At 48.7% G+C, this 18,225-nt stretch overlaps 1 protein-coding gene across 5 annotated transcripts in view; it reads right to left on the reverse strand.

Annotated features, from left to right (window-relative positions):
• Positions 1-18,225, reverse strand: part of lsp1a (lymphocyte specific protein 1 a) — a 408,262-nt gene that overhangs the window by 96,278 nt on the left and 293,759 nt on the right. For all 5 annotated transcript variants that reach the window (XM_086007804.1, XM_086007805.1, XM_086007802.1 and 2 more), the window contains 2 exons: positions 14,652-15,111; positions 11,099-11,241 (listed from right to left, as the gene is read on the reverse strand). In XM_086007804.1, coding sequence (XP_085863930.1) covers positions 11,099-11,241; positions 14,652-15,111 — 603 coding nt within the window. The remainder of the gene's footprint in view (positions 1-11,098; positions 11,242-14,651; positions 15,112-18,225) is intronic.

The raw sequence follows: 18,225 nt of genomic DNA on the forward strand, positions 1-18,225 counted from the left end.
ACCACCCTGACTTCACCACCCCATACAGCACCACCCTGACCTCACCACCTCACACAGCACCACCCTGACTTCACCACCCCATACAGCACCACCCTGACTTCACCACCTGATACAGCACCACCCTGACTTCACCACCCCATACAGCACCACTCTGACTTCACCACCCCATACAGCACCACCCTGACTTCACCACCTCATACAGCACCACCCTGACTTCACCACCTCACACAGCATCACCCTGACTTCACCACCTGATACAGCACCACCCTGACTTCACCAGCCCATACAGCATCACCCTGACTTCACCACCCCATACAGCACCACCCTGACTTCATCACCTCATACAGCACCACCCTGACTTCACCAGCCCATACAGCACCACCCTGACTTCACCACCTCACACAGCGCCACCCTGACTTCACCACCTCACACAGCACCACCCTGACTTCACCACCCCACACAGCACCACCCTGACTTCACCAGCCCATACAGCACCACCCTGACTTCACCACCTCACACAGGACCACCCTGACTTCACCACCTCACACAGCACCACCCTGACTTCACCACCCCACACAGCACCACCCTGACTTCACCAGCCCATACAGCACCACCCTGACTTCACCACCCCATACAGCACCACCCTGACTTCACCACCTCACACAGCACCACCCTGACTACACAACCCCATACAGCACCACCCTGACTTCACCACCCCATACAGCACCACCCTGACTTCACCACCTCACACAGCACCACCCTGACCTCACCACCTCACACAGCACCACCCTGACTTCACCACCCCATACAGCACCACCCTGACTTCACCACCCCATACAGCACCACCCTGACTACACCACCCCATACAGCACCACCCTGACTTCACCACCCCATACAGCATCACCCTGACTTCACCATCTCACACAGCACCACCCTGACTTCACCACCTCACACAGCACCACCCTGACTTCACCACCCCATACAGCACCACCCTGACTTCACCACCCCATACAGCACCACCCTGACTTCACCACCTCACACAGCACCACCCTGACTTCACCACCTCACACAGCACCACCCTGACTTCACCACCTCACACAGCACCACCCTGACTTCACCACCCCATACAGCACCACCCTGACTTCACCATCTGACACAGCACCACCCTGACTTCACCACCCCATACAGCACCACCCTGACTTCACCACCTCACACAGCAGCACCCTGACTTCACCACCCCATACAGCATCACCCTGACTTCACCACCACATACAGCATCACCCTGACTTCACCACCCCATACAGCACCACCCTGACTTCACCACCTCACACAGCACCACCCTGACTTCACCACCTCACACAGCACCACCCTGACCTCACCACCCCATACAGCACCACCCTGACTTCACCACCTCACACAGCACCACCCTGACTTCACCACCCCACACAGCACCACCCTGACTTCACCACCTCACACAGCACCACCCTGACTTCACCACCCCATACAGCACCACCCTGACTTCACCACCTCACACAGCACCACCCTGACTTCACCACCCCATACAGCACCACCCTGACTTCACCACCTCACACAGCACCACCCTGACTTCACCATCTCACACAGCACCACCCTGACTTCACCACCCCATACAGCACCACCCTGACTTCACCACCTCACACAGCACCACCCTGACTTCACCACCTCACACAGCACCACCCTGACTTCACCACCCCACACAGCACCACCCTGACTTCACCACCTCACACAGCACCACCCTGACTTCACCACCCCATACAGCATCTCCCTGACTTCACCACCTCACCCAGCACCACCCTGACTTCACCACCCCATACAGCACCACCCTGACTTCACCACCCCACACAGCACCACCCTGACTTCACCATCTCACACAGCACCACCCTGACTTCACCACCCCATACAGCATCACCCTGACTTCACCACCTCACACAGCACCACCCTGACTTCACCACCCCATACAGCATCACCCTGACTTCACCACCCCATACAGCATCACCCTGACCTCACCACCTCACACAGCACCACCCTGACCTCACCACCTCACACAGCACCACCCTGACTTCACCATCTCACACAGCATCACCCTGACTTCACCACCTCACACAGCACCACCCTGACCTCACCACCTCACACAGCACCACCCTGACTTCACCACCCCATACAGCATCACCCTGACTTCACCACCTCACACAGCACCACCCTGACCTCACCACCTCACACAGCACCACCCTGACCTCACCACCTCACACAGCACCACCCTGACTTCACCACCTGATACAGCACCACCCTGACTTCACCACCCCATACAGCACCACCCTGACCTCACCATCTCACACAGCACCACCCTGACTTCACCACCCCATACAGCACCACCCTGACTTCACCACCTGATACAGCACCACCCTGACTTCACCACCCCATACAGCACCACCCTGACTTCACCACCCCATACAGCACCACCCTGACTTCACCACCTCACACAGCACCACTCTGACTTCACCACCCCATACAGCACCACCCTGACTTCACCACCTCATACAGCACCACCCTGACTTCACCACCTCACACAGCATCACCCTGACTTCACCACCTGATACAGCACCACCCTGACTTCACCAGCCCATACAGCATCACCCTGACTTCACCACCCCATACAGCACCACCCTGACTTCACCACCTCATACAGCACCACCCTGACTTCACCAGCCCATACAGCACCACCCTGACTTCACCACCTCACACAGCGCCACCCTGACTTCACCAGCCCATGCAGCACCACCCTGACTTCACCACCTCATACAGCACCACCCTGACTTCACCAGCCCATACAGCACCACCCTGACTTCACCACCTCACACAGCGCCACCCTGACTTCACCAGCCCATGCAGCACCACCCTGACTTCACCACCTCATACAGCACCACCCTGACTTCACCAGCCCATACAGCATCACCCTGACTTCACCACCCCATACAGCACCACCCTGACTTCACCACTTCATACAGCACCACCCTGACTTCACCAGCCCATACAGCACCACCCTGACTTCACCACCTCACACAGCGCCACCCTGACTTCACCACCTCACACAGCACCACCCTGACTTCACCACCCCACACAGCACCACCCTGACTTCACCAGCCCATACAGCACCACCCTGACTTCACCACCTCACACAGCAGCACCCTGACCACCACCTCACACAGCACCACCCTGACTTCACCACCCCACACAGCACCACCCTGACTTCACCAGCCCATACAGCACCACCCTGACTTCACCACCCCATACAGCACCACCCTGACTTCACCACCCCACACAGCACCACCCTGACTTCACCACCCCATACAGCACCACCCTGACTTCACCACCTCACACAGCACCACCCTGACTACACCACCCCATACAGCACCACCCTGACTTCACCACCCCATACAGCACCACCCTGACCTCACCACCTCACACAGCACCACCCTGACTTCACCACCCCATACAGCACCACCCTGACTTCACCACCCCATACAGCACCACCCTGACGACACCCCCCCATACAGCACCACCCTGACTTCACCACCCCATACAGCATCACCCTGACTTCACCATCTCACACAGCACCACCCTGACTTCACCACCTCACACAGCACCACCCTGACTTCACCACCCCATACAGCACCACCCTGACTTCACCACCCCATACAGCACCACCCTGACTTCACCACCTCACACAGCACCACCCTGACTTCACCAACTCACACAGCACCAACCTGACTTCACCACCTCACACAGCAGCACCCTAACTTCACCACCCCATACAGCACCACCCTGACTTCACCACCCCACACAGCACCACCCTGACTTCACCATCTCACACAGCACCACCCTGACTTCACCACCCCATACAGCACCACCCTGACTTCACCACCTCACACAGCAGCACCCTGACTTCACCACCCCATACAGCATCACCCTGACTTCACCACCCCATACAGCACCACCCTGACTTCACCACCCCATACAGCACCACCCTGACTTCACCACCTCACACAGCACCACCCTGACTTCACCACCTCACACAGCACCACCCTGACTTCACCACCCCACACAGCACCACCCTGACATCACCACCTCACACAGCACCACCCTGACTTCACCAACCCACACAGCACCACCCTGACTTCACCACCTCACATAGCACCACCCTGACTTCACCACCCCACACAGCACCACCCTGACTTCACCATCTCACACAGCACCACCCTGACTTCACCACCCCATACAGCATCACCCTGACTCCACCACCTCACACAGCACCAACCTGACTTCACCACCCCATACAGTATCACCCTGACTTCACCACCCCATACAGCATCACCCTGACCTCACCACCTCACACAGCACCACCCTGACCTCACCACCTCACACACCACCACCCTGACTTCACCATCCCATACAGCACCACCCTGACTTCACCACCCCATACAGCACCACCCTGACTTCACCACCTCACACAGCACCACCCTGACTTCACCACCTCACACAGCACCACCCTGACTTCACCACCCCACACAGCACCACCCTGACTTCACCACCTCACACAGCACCACCCTGACTTCACCACCCCATACAGCATCACCCTGACTTCACCACCCCATACAGCACCACCCTGACTTCACCACCCCATACAGCACCACCCTGACTTCACCATCTCACACAGCACCACCCTGACTTCACCACCCCACACAGCACCACCCTGACCTCACCACCTCACACAGCACCACCCTGACTTCACCACCCCATACAGCATCACCCTGACTTCACCACCCCATACAGCATCACCCTGACCTCACCACCTCACACAGCACCACCCTGACCTCACCACCTCACACAGCACCACCCTGACTTCACCATCTCACACAGCATCACCCTGACTTCACCACCTCACACAGCACCACCCTGACCTCACCACCTCACACAGCACCACCCCGACTTCACCACCCCATACAGCATCACCCTGACTTCACCACCTCACACAGCACCACCCTGACCTCACCACCTCACACAGCACCACCCTGACCTCACCACCTCACACAGCACCACCCTGACTTCACCACCTGATACAGCACCACCCTGACTTCACCACCCCATACAGCACCACCCTGACCTCACCACCTCACACAGCACCACCCTGACTTCACCACCCCATACAGCACCACCCTGACTTCACCACCCCATACAGCACCACCCTGACTTCACCACCTCATACAGCACCACCCTGACTTCACCACCCCATACAGCACCACCCTGACTTCACCACCCCATACAGCACCACCCTGACTTCACCACCTCATACAGCACCACCCTGACTTCACCACCTCACACAGCATCACCCTGACTTCACCACCTGATACAGCACCACCCTGACTTCACCAGCCCATACAGCATCACCCTGACTTCACCACCCCATACAGCACCACCCTGACTTCACCACCTCATACAGCACCACCCTGACTTCACCAGCCCATACAGCACCACCCTGACTTCACCACCTCACACAGCGCCACCCTGACTTCACCAGCCCATACAGCACCACCCTGACTTCACCACCTCATACAGCACCACCCTGACTTCACCAGCCCATACAGCACCACCCTGACTTCACCACCTCACACAGCGCCACCCTGACTTCACCACCTCACACAGCACCACCCTGACTTCACCACCTCACACAGCACCACCCTGACTTCACCACCCCATACAGCACCACCCTGACTTCACCACCCCATACAGCACCACCCTGACTTCACCACCCCATACAGCACCACCCTGACTTCACCACCTCATACAGCAGCACCCTGACTTCACCACCCCATACAGCACCACCCTGACTTCACCACCTCATACAGCAGCACCCTGACTTCACCACCTCACACAGCACCACCCTGACTTCACCACCCTGACTTCACCACCCCATACAGCACCACCCTGACTTCACCACCCCATACAGCAGCACCCTGACTTCACCACCCCATACAGCACCACCCTGACTTCACCACCTCATACAGCAGCACCCTGACTTCACCACCCCATACAGCACCACCCTGACTTCACCACCCCATACAGCACCACCCTGACTTCACCACCTCCCACAGCACCACCCTGACTTCACCACCTCACACAGCATCACCCTGACTTCACCACCCCATACAGCATCACCCTGACTTCACCACCTCACACAGCACCACCCTGACCTCACCACCTCATACAGCATCACCCTGACGTCACCACCTCACACAGCAGCACCCTGACTTCACCACCTCACACAGCACCACCCTGACCTCACCACCTCACACAGCACCACCCTGACTTCACCACCCCATACAGCAGCACCCTGACTTCACCACCTCACACAGCACCACCCTGACTTCACCACCCCATACAGCACCACCCTGACTTCACCACCTCACACAGCACCACCCTGACTTCACCACCCCATACAGCACCACCCTGACTTCACCACCCCATACAGCACCACCCTGACTTCACCACCTCACACAGCACCACCCTGACTTCACCACCCCATACAGCACCACCCTGACTTCACCACCTCACACAGCACCACCCTGACTTCACCACCTGATACAGCATCACCCTGACTTCACCACCTCACACAGCACCACCCTGACCTCACCACCTCATACAGCATCACCCTGACTTCACCACCTCACACAGCACCACCCTGACTTCACCACCTCACACAGCAGCACCCTGACTTCACCACCTCACACAGCACCACCCTGACTTCACCACCCCATACAGCACCAGCCTGACTTCACCACCTGATACAGCATCTCCCTGACTTCACCACCTCACACAGCATCACTCTGTCTTCACCACCCCATACAGCACCACCCTGACTACACCACCCCATACAACACCACCCTAACTTCACCACCTCACACAGCACCACCCTGACTTCACCACCTCACACAGCATCACCCTGACTTCACCACCTCACACAGCATCACCCTGACTTCACCACCCCATACAGCATCACCCTGACTTCACCACCTCACACAGCACCACCCTGACCTCACCACCTCATACAGCATCACCCTGACTTCACCACCTCACACAGCACCACCCTGACTTCACCACCTCACACAGCACCACCTTGACCTCACCACCTCACACAGCACCACCCTGACTTCACCACCCCATACAGCACCACCCTGACCTCACCACCTCACACAGCACCACCCTGACTTCACCACCCCATACAGCATCACTTTGACTTCACCAGCCATTAAACAGAGGGTCACGCACTGGATACTCTGTCGCATCACTGTACATACATGCCTATACTTTTGGTTTCCTTTCCCTTTATTTCTCTCTGTTTCTCCTTAGTTCTCTGCCCTGCTTCCTTGGCAAAAGCATATAATAGTTTAAATTGCCTTTTGAGGCTTTCCAAGGGCTTACAGAATTTATGTCCTTATTTTGTGACACACCTTTAATTGACCATATTCCCGTTAAATTTCACTTAAACACAATTCGCCAGTCCTCCCACAAGTGTGCTCCCTACGTTCATCCTAATCTGCATCTGTAGCTATGCTAACGAGCTGCCCTAGGAAAATCGGGTGCAAACGGGAACATCCATCTGTGTTGACTATCTGCCAAGCCATTCGAGTCTAAATTACTGTAATAATGGAAATTCTAGGCCTAAGACTCCACCTATTTTTCTTCATTTCCTGTTCTTATAGACCATGGCACTTACTGTGGCCAAAAGAATGAAAGCTATAGCTGTGAGGGGATGTTTTTGGCCTCCTGCTCATTGCTGTCAGACAGTGAGATAATGAATTCCAAGATATCCTGCTTTGAACCTAACCTTGGATCACACATTGAAACCCCATGTGAAATTTTTCTGAAATTATTTACCCCGCCCCTCCACCTCTCAATGTTCTCCCTTCCTCTACTGAAGCCATTTATTCACCCAAGTTGCTTTTCTTCATGTGCAAACTGGAACATCAAATGTCAGCAGACTATTCATTACATAAAATTACATGGAATGTACAGCACAGAAACAGGCCATTCAGCCCAGCTGGTCAATGCCAGTGTTTATGCTCCACACAAGTCTCCTCCCACCCCTCTTCATTCAATCCTATCAGCATAACCTTATATTCCTTTCTCCCTCATGTGTTCATCTAGCTTCCCCTTAAATGCACCATTCATTTACTCATGGGGAAACTGATTTTGCTGTCATCTGACACCAATGCATGAGCATTTCCAGCAGGGGTCAGTCGGTAGACAGCAGGAATCCCAAGCGATTTTATTTTTGTATCCTCAGTCCACAGGCACTAAAGCCTCCCCGTTTCAGATCAGCTAACTTAGCACAGACTGGGATTCAAATCTGTGACCTTCCTGGTATCATGCCAGGCAGTGCATTTCTCAAATTAGGTTAACAGATTGTTAGTTGGTCTGGGGGTGAAGATGGAAATAGCACATTAGTTTGGTAATTGAATCTGCACCCATAATTCCAGACAAGAAACATGCCAAAATGGATCTGGTACTTCCCCACAGGGAACAGGGGAACCTCATTAAATGCACTGTGCACTGTGACATACAACCCCAGCTGTATGTATGTTTGTAATATCCTCTCCATATGGTGGAGAAGATCATACACCAGTACAGCTTATGGGGTTATTATCTTCTTCTTAGGCAGTCCTTTGGATCCGAGGATGACTTGCATCCACACTAAAAATGAGTTCTCAGGTGACTGATGAGTCCAATGCGGGACCTACAGTCTCTGTCACAGGTGGGGCAGACGGTGGTTGAAGGGGCGGGTGGGTGGGGTGCTTGGGTTGACGTGCGCTCCTTCCGCTGTTTGTGCTTGGCTTCCGCTTGCTCCTGGCGAAGAGACTTGAGGTGTTTGGTGCTTCTTCTCCACTTTGTGCGGTCTTGGGCCAGGGATTCCCAGGTGTCAGGGGGATGTTGCACTTTTTCAAGGAGGCTTTGAGGGTTTCCTTGAAGCGTTTCCTCTGCCCACCTGGGGCTCTCTTGCCGTGTCAGAGCTCTGAGTAGAGTGCTTGTTTTGGGAGTCTCGTATCGGGCATGTGGACGATGTGGCCTGTCCATCGGAGCTGATCGAGCGTGGTCAAAGCTTCGATGCTGGGGATGTTGGCCTGACCGAGAACACTGACGTTGGTGCACCTATCCTGCCAATGGATTTGCAGGATCTTGCAGAGGCAGCGTTGGTGGTACATCTCCAGTGCATTGAGGTGCCTGCTGTACATGGTCCATGTCTCTGAGGCATACAGGAGGATGGGTATCACTACTGCTCTGTAGACCATGAGCTTGGTGCCGGGTTTGAGGTCCTGGTCTTCAAACACGCGACTGAAGGCTGCACTGGCACACTGAAGGCAGAGTTGGACTTCGTCATCGATGTCTGCCCTTGTTGACAGTAGGCTCCCGAGGTATGGAAAGTGGTCCACGTTGTCCAAGGCCTCGTCATGGATTTTGATAATTGGGGGCAGTACTGTGTGGCGGGGGCAGGTTGGTAGAGGACCTTTGTCTTACGGATGTTTAGTGTAAGGACCATGGTTATTATTGGACAGGTGACTGTAAAATGGGGAAAGCTAGTTTTACCTCGTTAAAACTTGCACACTAGATTGTAGAGTAATTAAAAAGCAACATGGAAGTCAACCCACTGTGCTATCATTAATGTTATTCAGAAATGGTAATGTATTGGAGGGCAGCACTGGGCTTCACTTTTCTCTCAAGTTCTAGCGAGGTGAAGTTGCATGTTTATATGAAATTTCTTTGTCAGTTATTTTAATGGAAGTGTTAAAACACCAGGCAATGGAATTTTACATGAGCATGCTAAGTATTCGTACATTAATATCGCACAATCTGAGTTAAGTCACTAAGCCTTTGTGATTGGCTCATGAACACCAATGGTAGAAGCCTAGTAGCAGGCAAATTTCCTGCCGTCTCATCTGCAGAATGACTTATGTCTTTGGAAAACGAATAACGTAATTAAGCTCCACCTCCACACCATGTGGGAATTCGTATTACCAGCTATGGCATTCAATACTTGAAAGTCTATACATACTTTGAAGTACCTATGATACCTTTCTGTTATAACTCACGTGAATCAATGATTCACACTTATATAGAGTGTGACAGAAAACGTGGTACTTCGCACGCCATGTGGAGAATCTAGCCACAAATTCTACCCATTGATTCAACATTTGACAAAGTTTTGTTCTTGATCTTTAAATTTAGGAATCAAACAGTAGAGGCCAGCTGGTGTACAAGAGGTTAGGGAATGTTTCCAAGTCACCAAGGACTTGCACATAGACTATTAGAGACTGGACACATCCCCCCTTGGTTACCTGTCAATAAATGGCACATTTTCAAAAGGGATGTTTACCCACTGAAACCAGTCGGGCTCGGGAAAATGCACAAAACTTGGTATATTTTCGAACTTAGGGACTGAACAAATGGGCCTCAATTGTTTCTTTTGCTCAGGTACATTTCTATACTCCTGTCTTCCTAAACTTTCTAATTTATCGCAGCTGGCAGCAACCACCATGATAGACCAAATTTATTTTACTTTTACGAAGGGGCAATGTATCTGATTCGAAGAGACTCAAATTGGGTCAAATCTGTATTTTCCCCCATAACTCCATTGGACCAATTTAGGATTATTGCTTATCCCCCATGGTGTGGTCAAGTTGTAAAACAAGTACAGCTGTAAAATTCCTAATTGGAAATTACACAAGATTCAAAGAGATACACTGGTGGCTGACGGAAAACATGTGGTTTTAATTGTTATATAATAATTTCCATGAGTTATTTCCATCTTTGTATTTCTGACATCAGTGAGCAACAGCAGAACAAATAGACTTCAAAGTAACAGCATCTCAATTGGGAAAGGTCTGATTTAAATTGGTTAACAAGTAGAAAGGGTGTAACAGAACTGAGGGAGAGGTAAAAGGTCAAAAGTCATTTTGTTCTGCCAAGATGCTCCGCAAAGCAATGTGTTTTTCTTGCAGAAATGTACCTCAGAATTGTCTTGGTTGTTCTGTAGCCATGGTATGATGCCATTTTGTCTTGTGCAGCATCATCATTTTCCTCCTCGTAACCGCTGTGCTCGGTCCATGCCCTGGCCATGTGGGACAGCTTCATCTCATTTTCTTTTGGTCTCTGAATGGCAGACAATAAAATAAGCAGTCTGTGAATTCAGGTTCAAAACACAATTCTATCATTTTTTGGGGGTGAATTGTTCTACTCATTGAACTCATGGGCGTTAGTACTGGGGTCTGGAACACTTTCATTTATGCCCACCCCAACATCAGCTTTAAGCACCACTAGATCAGATACAGAGTAAAGCTCCCTCTATTAGGGTATAAACTAGTGTTTAACAGCCTCCTCAGCAGCACCCACTACAGCATTAACATGACAGATCCATTCCCCACACCAGCCATGTGGCATCGCTGAGTGAGATAAACAATTAATGCCAAATTGTGGACAGATGTTTAGCCAGTGGGAACTTACTGTAGATAAATGCAGCCTAACACATTTATCAATTGTAATATAATTTGCGACCTCAGATAGATTCTGGAAGGATCTACCTACATTTAGTCCTCTCACAAACCCAAAACTACATCACAGGCAATAATCAGCAATTCCAAGGCACCATCTATTTAGGCTCTGCACTGGCTGACACAGATAGACTGGACCTCCAGTGTAGTAAGAGCCACCAGGTCTGAAGAACTTCCTTGCATGTGAACACAACGCAGAGATAATCATTAAGTTTTTAAATCTTATAGTGAATGTGTCAACATGTTCAACATAGGTAAAAGCACAGTTAAATAAACAGGAAAACAGATTAGATCAAGAGATAATGCTGCATTTATAATGGTTCATTGTTTTGGGAAGAAGAGTCATTCCTGAAACAAAAGACTGATTCTGATGATGCAGGTGAGGGACAGCCAGTGAATATCAACACATGCTCACTGCTGCTGAAATGTCTAATCTTTCACACTTGAATTCAGATCACCCTGAGCTCCAGGTAGTAAGCAGAATGCCTAACCACAGGGTCTTAGAGCCAACCTTACAGAACCAGCAGTCATTCTTAAACAATAAAAAGAAAAAGCAAGAAGAAACTCTATATGCTGCAAATCCAAAATAAGAGCAGAAGATGCTAGAAAAGCCCAGCATGTAATCCATCCTTTGTGAAAAGAAAATGTATCAGACAGGGTCCTTCTTCAGAACTGAAGACTGAAAGATAGGCAAGCCTTTAGCAGAATTAGAAAAGAGTAGAGGATCTAAACATCTGGATCGAGGGGACTGAGTCAGCACACTGTCTTGTCACCTCAAGGATCTGAATCAAATCCAGCCCAGAATGATGAAAGAAGAGCAACTTGCATTTATATAGCACCTTTAACATAGAAAACACTTAACTGACAGTCTTCTCTCTCTGCTGACTATAATGGTCAAAGTGAACTGAGTTTTGAAAATGTCAAACCAGTTCCCAGTTTGCACAAATCCACAGTGCAAAACTAAGACAGCAAATCAGACTGTTGTCAGAAATGGAAAATTTCAAACTGATGCAGTCAGGGTTCGCCTGTTTAGACTTGAGTTAAGGAACATTCTTGGAGCAGAATAAAAGGGGCTTTACTGTGCATCTGGCCTGGGAATGCCTGATGTGGCACTGAGTGTTCGGTTTCTCATCGCTGACATCCCAGTAAAATTTCCAGGATATAGATGGAACATTTATGGCATAATCATTTTTTTACAAGTTTCATTTCAGATACCCTGACTTTCATAATACATAAGTGTGACATTTCAAGATTTCTGATCTTTTTATAGTCTCCACAGAAGAGATTTGGATATGAGCTATATTTAATTGTTATGTTTTAAACAAAGTGAATTTGCACAGTTCCAAAAACAAAACTGCAGGCACTGAAGATGTGTATTAGCTGAGCCTTTCTGTGGAATGTCATAGCTCATCATTTACTTGTTACATGGAGTCAATGAGAACTGTTGACTCATCCCAGATTAATTAAGTCATGAGGGTCCTTATTTTTGAGGTTAGCAGAAGATAATGGCCCAGAAATTAGGCTCAGGGGCTTGCCGCGCGTGCAAGCCCCCGATGAGCACTTACCCGGCGCGCCTGCCGTTCGGCTCCCGGGACGCTTGCAATTCCTGTTTTCAGTTGATTACTCCCGGGCAGCGTCTGACGTCATGCCACCCAGGAGTGCAGCCAACGCGAAGCCTCGAGCGCGGAGTCTAAGTTAGACATGCCCCTTGAGGTCTCCTTAACATAGGCCACGCCCCCAATTTTTAACACAAGCTGTAAAGCAATTCTACATGCAGAGCAGCATTTTAAAGAAATTTTTTGTATTTTTATTAATCTTTAGGTAACTTTTATAAAGTTTTAAATACTTTTAAATTATTTTGAAGAATGTAAAGTAGCTTTAAACAGAATTAAAGCGTAGTTATTTTGATGAGCCGGCTGGGATCACGTGGGCACTGGGCAACCAATGGGAGGTTGCAAAAGTTCATTCATGAGTTTGATAGTAAGAACTGTCAAACTCATGAAAACTCAGGGCGCCCAAAACAGCACTTAAACTACAAATAAAAGTTAAAAAAAATCCCACTAAATAAATGAACTATGAATAACTGTAAAAAACTATTTTAAACAATTAATCAAATTTTTTTTAAAAATAATTTTTTTACAAATAGGGTCTAAAAATACACTTACCTTACTGTAAATCCTTTAAAAATAATAAACTTGTGGAAAAAAAATTCTAAATTGTATTAATAGACCACTTACCTGTAAAACTAAGTACTTACATCTGGTATTTTCAAGCGTAAAAACCGGAGGCCTTTACGCACGGGCAACTCTTTACAAAAAAAGGAAATTCAGCGCGCACGCGCTGCCTGATACGTCGTACGCGTTCCGCCTCTTAACCCCTTGGTTCAGAGGACAGGAAATGCTGGTTTTCAGCGCATGCGCTGTGCATCCTGAAAACCGGCACTTCCATCGGGCCCACGCGTGAGTACACCGTCCGTACTCATGCGTTGGGACCGGAATTACTGGCCCAGTATCTTGAGACCCCCCAGGGGGAGGTCAGATAGTCAGTTTGATTGACAGGCCTGCAGGCGAATCATTGAATGGGGAAGTAGTCAGAGCGGCAGTCCTCCCACTTGCTAGCCTGGTAAGGTTAAACAAGCCCACTAACAGGGATAGTGTGGCAGATTTTTAAAAAAAATCTTTTTTTTGAGTAGGGTTTTGTAATTAGTTGAATCAGGTGAGATTTTATTACATCTGTTACTCTGTCTGTAAAATAATGCAGCTTAACGATTCATATTTGTCTGTGCACATGAGGGTACATGCAGAAGATGCAATATCGAGTTCAGATCACAAGGTTTTATTGCTACACCTGCAGGTGATGTATGCTATTGTACAAGTATAATTAGATATTAGGCAATATGGGCAGTCCTGAGCGCAAGACACTCAAACCACTTATTGGAGTGATCAGCACCACCGTATCCAAGAGAATATTATGGAAGACCAAAAACTTGCAAGAATAATTCTCTTCCCTTACCTTTTCTACCTCCATTTTTCGTCTCTCTTTTTCGGTTTTCTCCTGGTCTAGTCGCTCTTTCTCTTCTCTCACATACTTTAATCTCTCTCTATCATCACGGTCTTTCTGAGCTCTTTCCATCTCCTCCGTCTCCCTTTGCTTCCTTTCACGCTCTCTTTGCTGACTTTTTTCCTCCTCCTGCCCTTGTTCTCTTTGTTTCCTTTGGAGCATCCTTCTTTCCTCCTCTTCAATCTGCCACATTTTCAGTTTACCAACAGCTGGCCCCTCCTGATCCTCTTGCCCCTTCCTGTCCCTCAGAGCATAAGTTCGCCCCATTCGTGATTCATCAACATGGTCTTCCTCTGTTTGTCCCAGCTCCTCCCTGCGTTTCTGCCGACGTTCTTCTCGTCTCTGAGTCCAATCACTGAAGCCCTCGTCCTCATCCAGGGTAGAATTGGTCGACTTGGAGCTGAAGTCGTACCTGTGATTATCAAGAGAAAGCAATTACTAAAGATTGTTAATTATTAATGCTTGTTGCTTCCAAGTTTATTAGCCTGATGATCAATTATCGATAATTTATTCAGTCATCATAAAAAAGCAATTTCAAAATCTGAACTATTCCATATCACCAAACGGAAGCACTTAGTTTTCCCTCCTCTCCCACTGATTTTCTCCCTTAGCCCTTTCTCTCCCGAGGTGATTCATGCCAGGGTACAGTTCTATGTGTGCTTCTGTCCTTCCAGGACCTCACCTAAGGGACCATTGTTCATGTGTGACAGTGAGTGTTGGCAGAGCATTTGACCATGGGCAGCAAATCATAGCTGAGCTTGATCGTCTCCTCACTTGACGTGCATATACATGTACTTTCCAGGGGTTACTGTATAATGGTTGTCAATGACTGAACCTAGAACCTTCCTGGTGTGTAGAGCTCAGTGCTAACCTATATGGGGGTGAACCTATGGAAGGGTTTTCCCAATTGTCCGCCAGTGCGAGAATCTTGGTGATCCTGGAAAAATGGCATTTATGGTGTTTTTCCACGGTTGTCGTGGCTTTTCCGCCAAAGTTATGGTAGATGAGCAGGCAAACTCTTGCAGAAATCCATCCCCTATGATGTACTTAGCTACTAAAGCACCGGGAGCGCAAAGTACTTCCAGAATTTTTTTTTTTTATATAGTGCACAACAGTATCAGATCTGATACATCAAAGTCTCATGCACCACACAGTGCAGTGGCTAAGAAAATTCCGTTTAGGCATGGCATTATTTAATGGTCTGCAGTATTCAGCTCCTATTCTAAGCAGTAGCTCTGTTACCTTATATCTTATGCTGTAATTGTACTACACCCAACTGTTTGATCCCAGTAGTATTTTAGAATAGTGTCACTGCACAACAGGAGGTTAAATTATCCAATTCAAAAATCCTATTGTGATGTTCCTGTTTATGTAGACACCTGAAGGTTAATCTCCTGAGTATCAAAGTACCAAAACCCCATTATTTCATATTACATACTGCGGCTTAACTCTCTCACTCGCATCCACATTCACTCATTTGAGCAAACTCAAATTGGTGGTGAAGAGATAGAACTAAAATAAATTCAGTTTCAAAATATTCGTATGCTTTATCTTTTCATTTAAGTTTTATCTGGGGCCAAAGTTGTAAATTTAAACTGGCTTTTGATACTGGCTATTTGGAAGAAATGTTGTGTGTGTGCATGTACATGCATATGTGCGTGCATGTGCAGACATAAATATAGACCCTTTCTGGAATATGGGGACTAACTTCAAAGGATGGCCAGCCTCTGAAGGGCCAGGTGCTGAGAGACGCACTAAAGCTTGGTGCAGCCGCCACAAGGGCTCAATGTTTAAGGCCCCCCCGCCATTGTACACTGAGGGGCTCGAACCAGTATAAAACCCCTCGGGCTATAAGTCTTAGAAAATGTTTAATGTAAATGTACAGGTAACCTTTCTGTAAATGGAGTGCCATTTACTACATTTAAATTGTATTGTGTTATATGAAATGTGATATTTGGATTGTAATGTATCTTGACAAAATTTTTTGAATAAAGTATATTTTTGGAAAAACAAAATTACTTGAAGACAGCCTTAGTCAGGCAAGAGCGTCATCACTTACAGAGGGACTACAAACACATCCAACAGTTAGGCAACTGTTAGTTTTCAGTTCAACACATGTTTATTTAATACTAACCACTTTCTAGCTGTCAATCACTGCTTCCTAATAAAAAGCAAAGCGTAAATACAACTCCTTTTGGTGCTGTTTGCCATCAAAGCCTGACTTGTTTATACTATAAAAGGCAGATGAATGGCATCAGAGGACCTGACATCCTGGACCAACAGCAACCAGACATGGGGCAGCGATAGAAAGGATTTGTGAGAAGTATTAAAAAGCAGCAGAATGTGATAAGGAAAGTGCCTTAGGACAGACAAAAATTATTGTAAATTTGGCAAAGGATTAGGAAGAAATGTGTCCAACCTTTCCAGTCTTTGGGTTTTCAGAATGCATTAAAAAGTGGAAAAGCAATTTTACCCATCGAAAGAACAATTAAGAAAGAAAGACTTGCATTTATATGGCGCCTTTCATGACCACAGGACATCCCAAAAGTGCTTAACAGCCAATGAAGAACTTTTGAAGTGTAGTCACTGTTGTACTGTAGGAAACGCGGCAGCTAATTTGCACACAGCAAGCTTCCACAAACAGCAATATGATAATGACCAGATAATCTGTTTTTGTTATGTTGATTGAGGGATAAATATTGGGAGGACATCGGGGATAACTCCCCTGCTCTTTGAAATAGCGCCATGGGATCTTTTACATCCACCTGAGAGAGCAGACGGAGCCTCGGTTTAACGTCTCATCTGAAAGACGGCACCTCCGACAGTGCAGCACTCCCTCAGCACTGTACTGGAGTGTCAGCCTAGATTTTTGTGCTTAAGTCTCTGGAGTGGGACTTGAATCCACAACCTTCTGACTCAGTGGCAAGAGTGCTACCCACTGAGCCACAGCTGACACAAACCAATTCAACTTCTTGGCTCTTTATGTCTGCTGATGTTTTTTCTCCCCCTGCTCTTGTTCTTTGTTTCCTTTGTAGCATCTTTCTATCCTCCTCCTCAGTTTGCCACATTTTCAGTTCACCAACACTCATTTCTCCTGATCGTCTGTCCCTCAGAGCATAAATACACCCCATTCATGATTCATCAGCTGATCCCCTGCTCCGCTCAGGGCAGCCTAATGTCTAGGAGGGGACCTAAAACAGACATTAGGCCTCATTAACATAAACATGTTTCAGATGGCCATCAGGGATGCCTAAGAAATCATCCAACACAATTTGGGGTCAGACTTATTTCAGGCAACCTTGGGGCATGGGAAACAGTGCAGTGAAATTGGTGCTTTTGGGCCTCATCCTGCACCTCCGAAAAATGGACACATTGGGGTCACCTTTCTACCCCTGGTGTTCTGGTGCACTAATGGCAACATGTGTGCAGTCAATGATGTCCAAATGAGAGGGAAGCTCCAAATCCCTGAGCTTTCTCCTGTTGACTGTTGTGGTTAGTGGGGAAGATGATGTACTGCCGTGAAGTT

Source organism: Somniosus microcephalus, chromosome 15 (assembly GCF_052327205.1).
Source record: "Somniosus microcephalus isolate GS21.2 chromosome 15, FLI_Smic_1.0, whole genome shotgun sequence".
Taxonomy (NCBI): domain Eukaryota; kingdom Metazoa; phylum Chordata; class Chondrichthyes; order Squaliformes; family Somniosidae; genus Somniosus; species Somniosus microcephalus.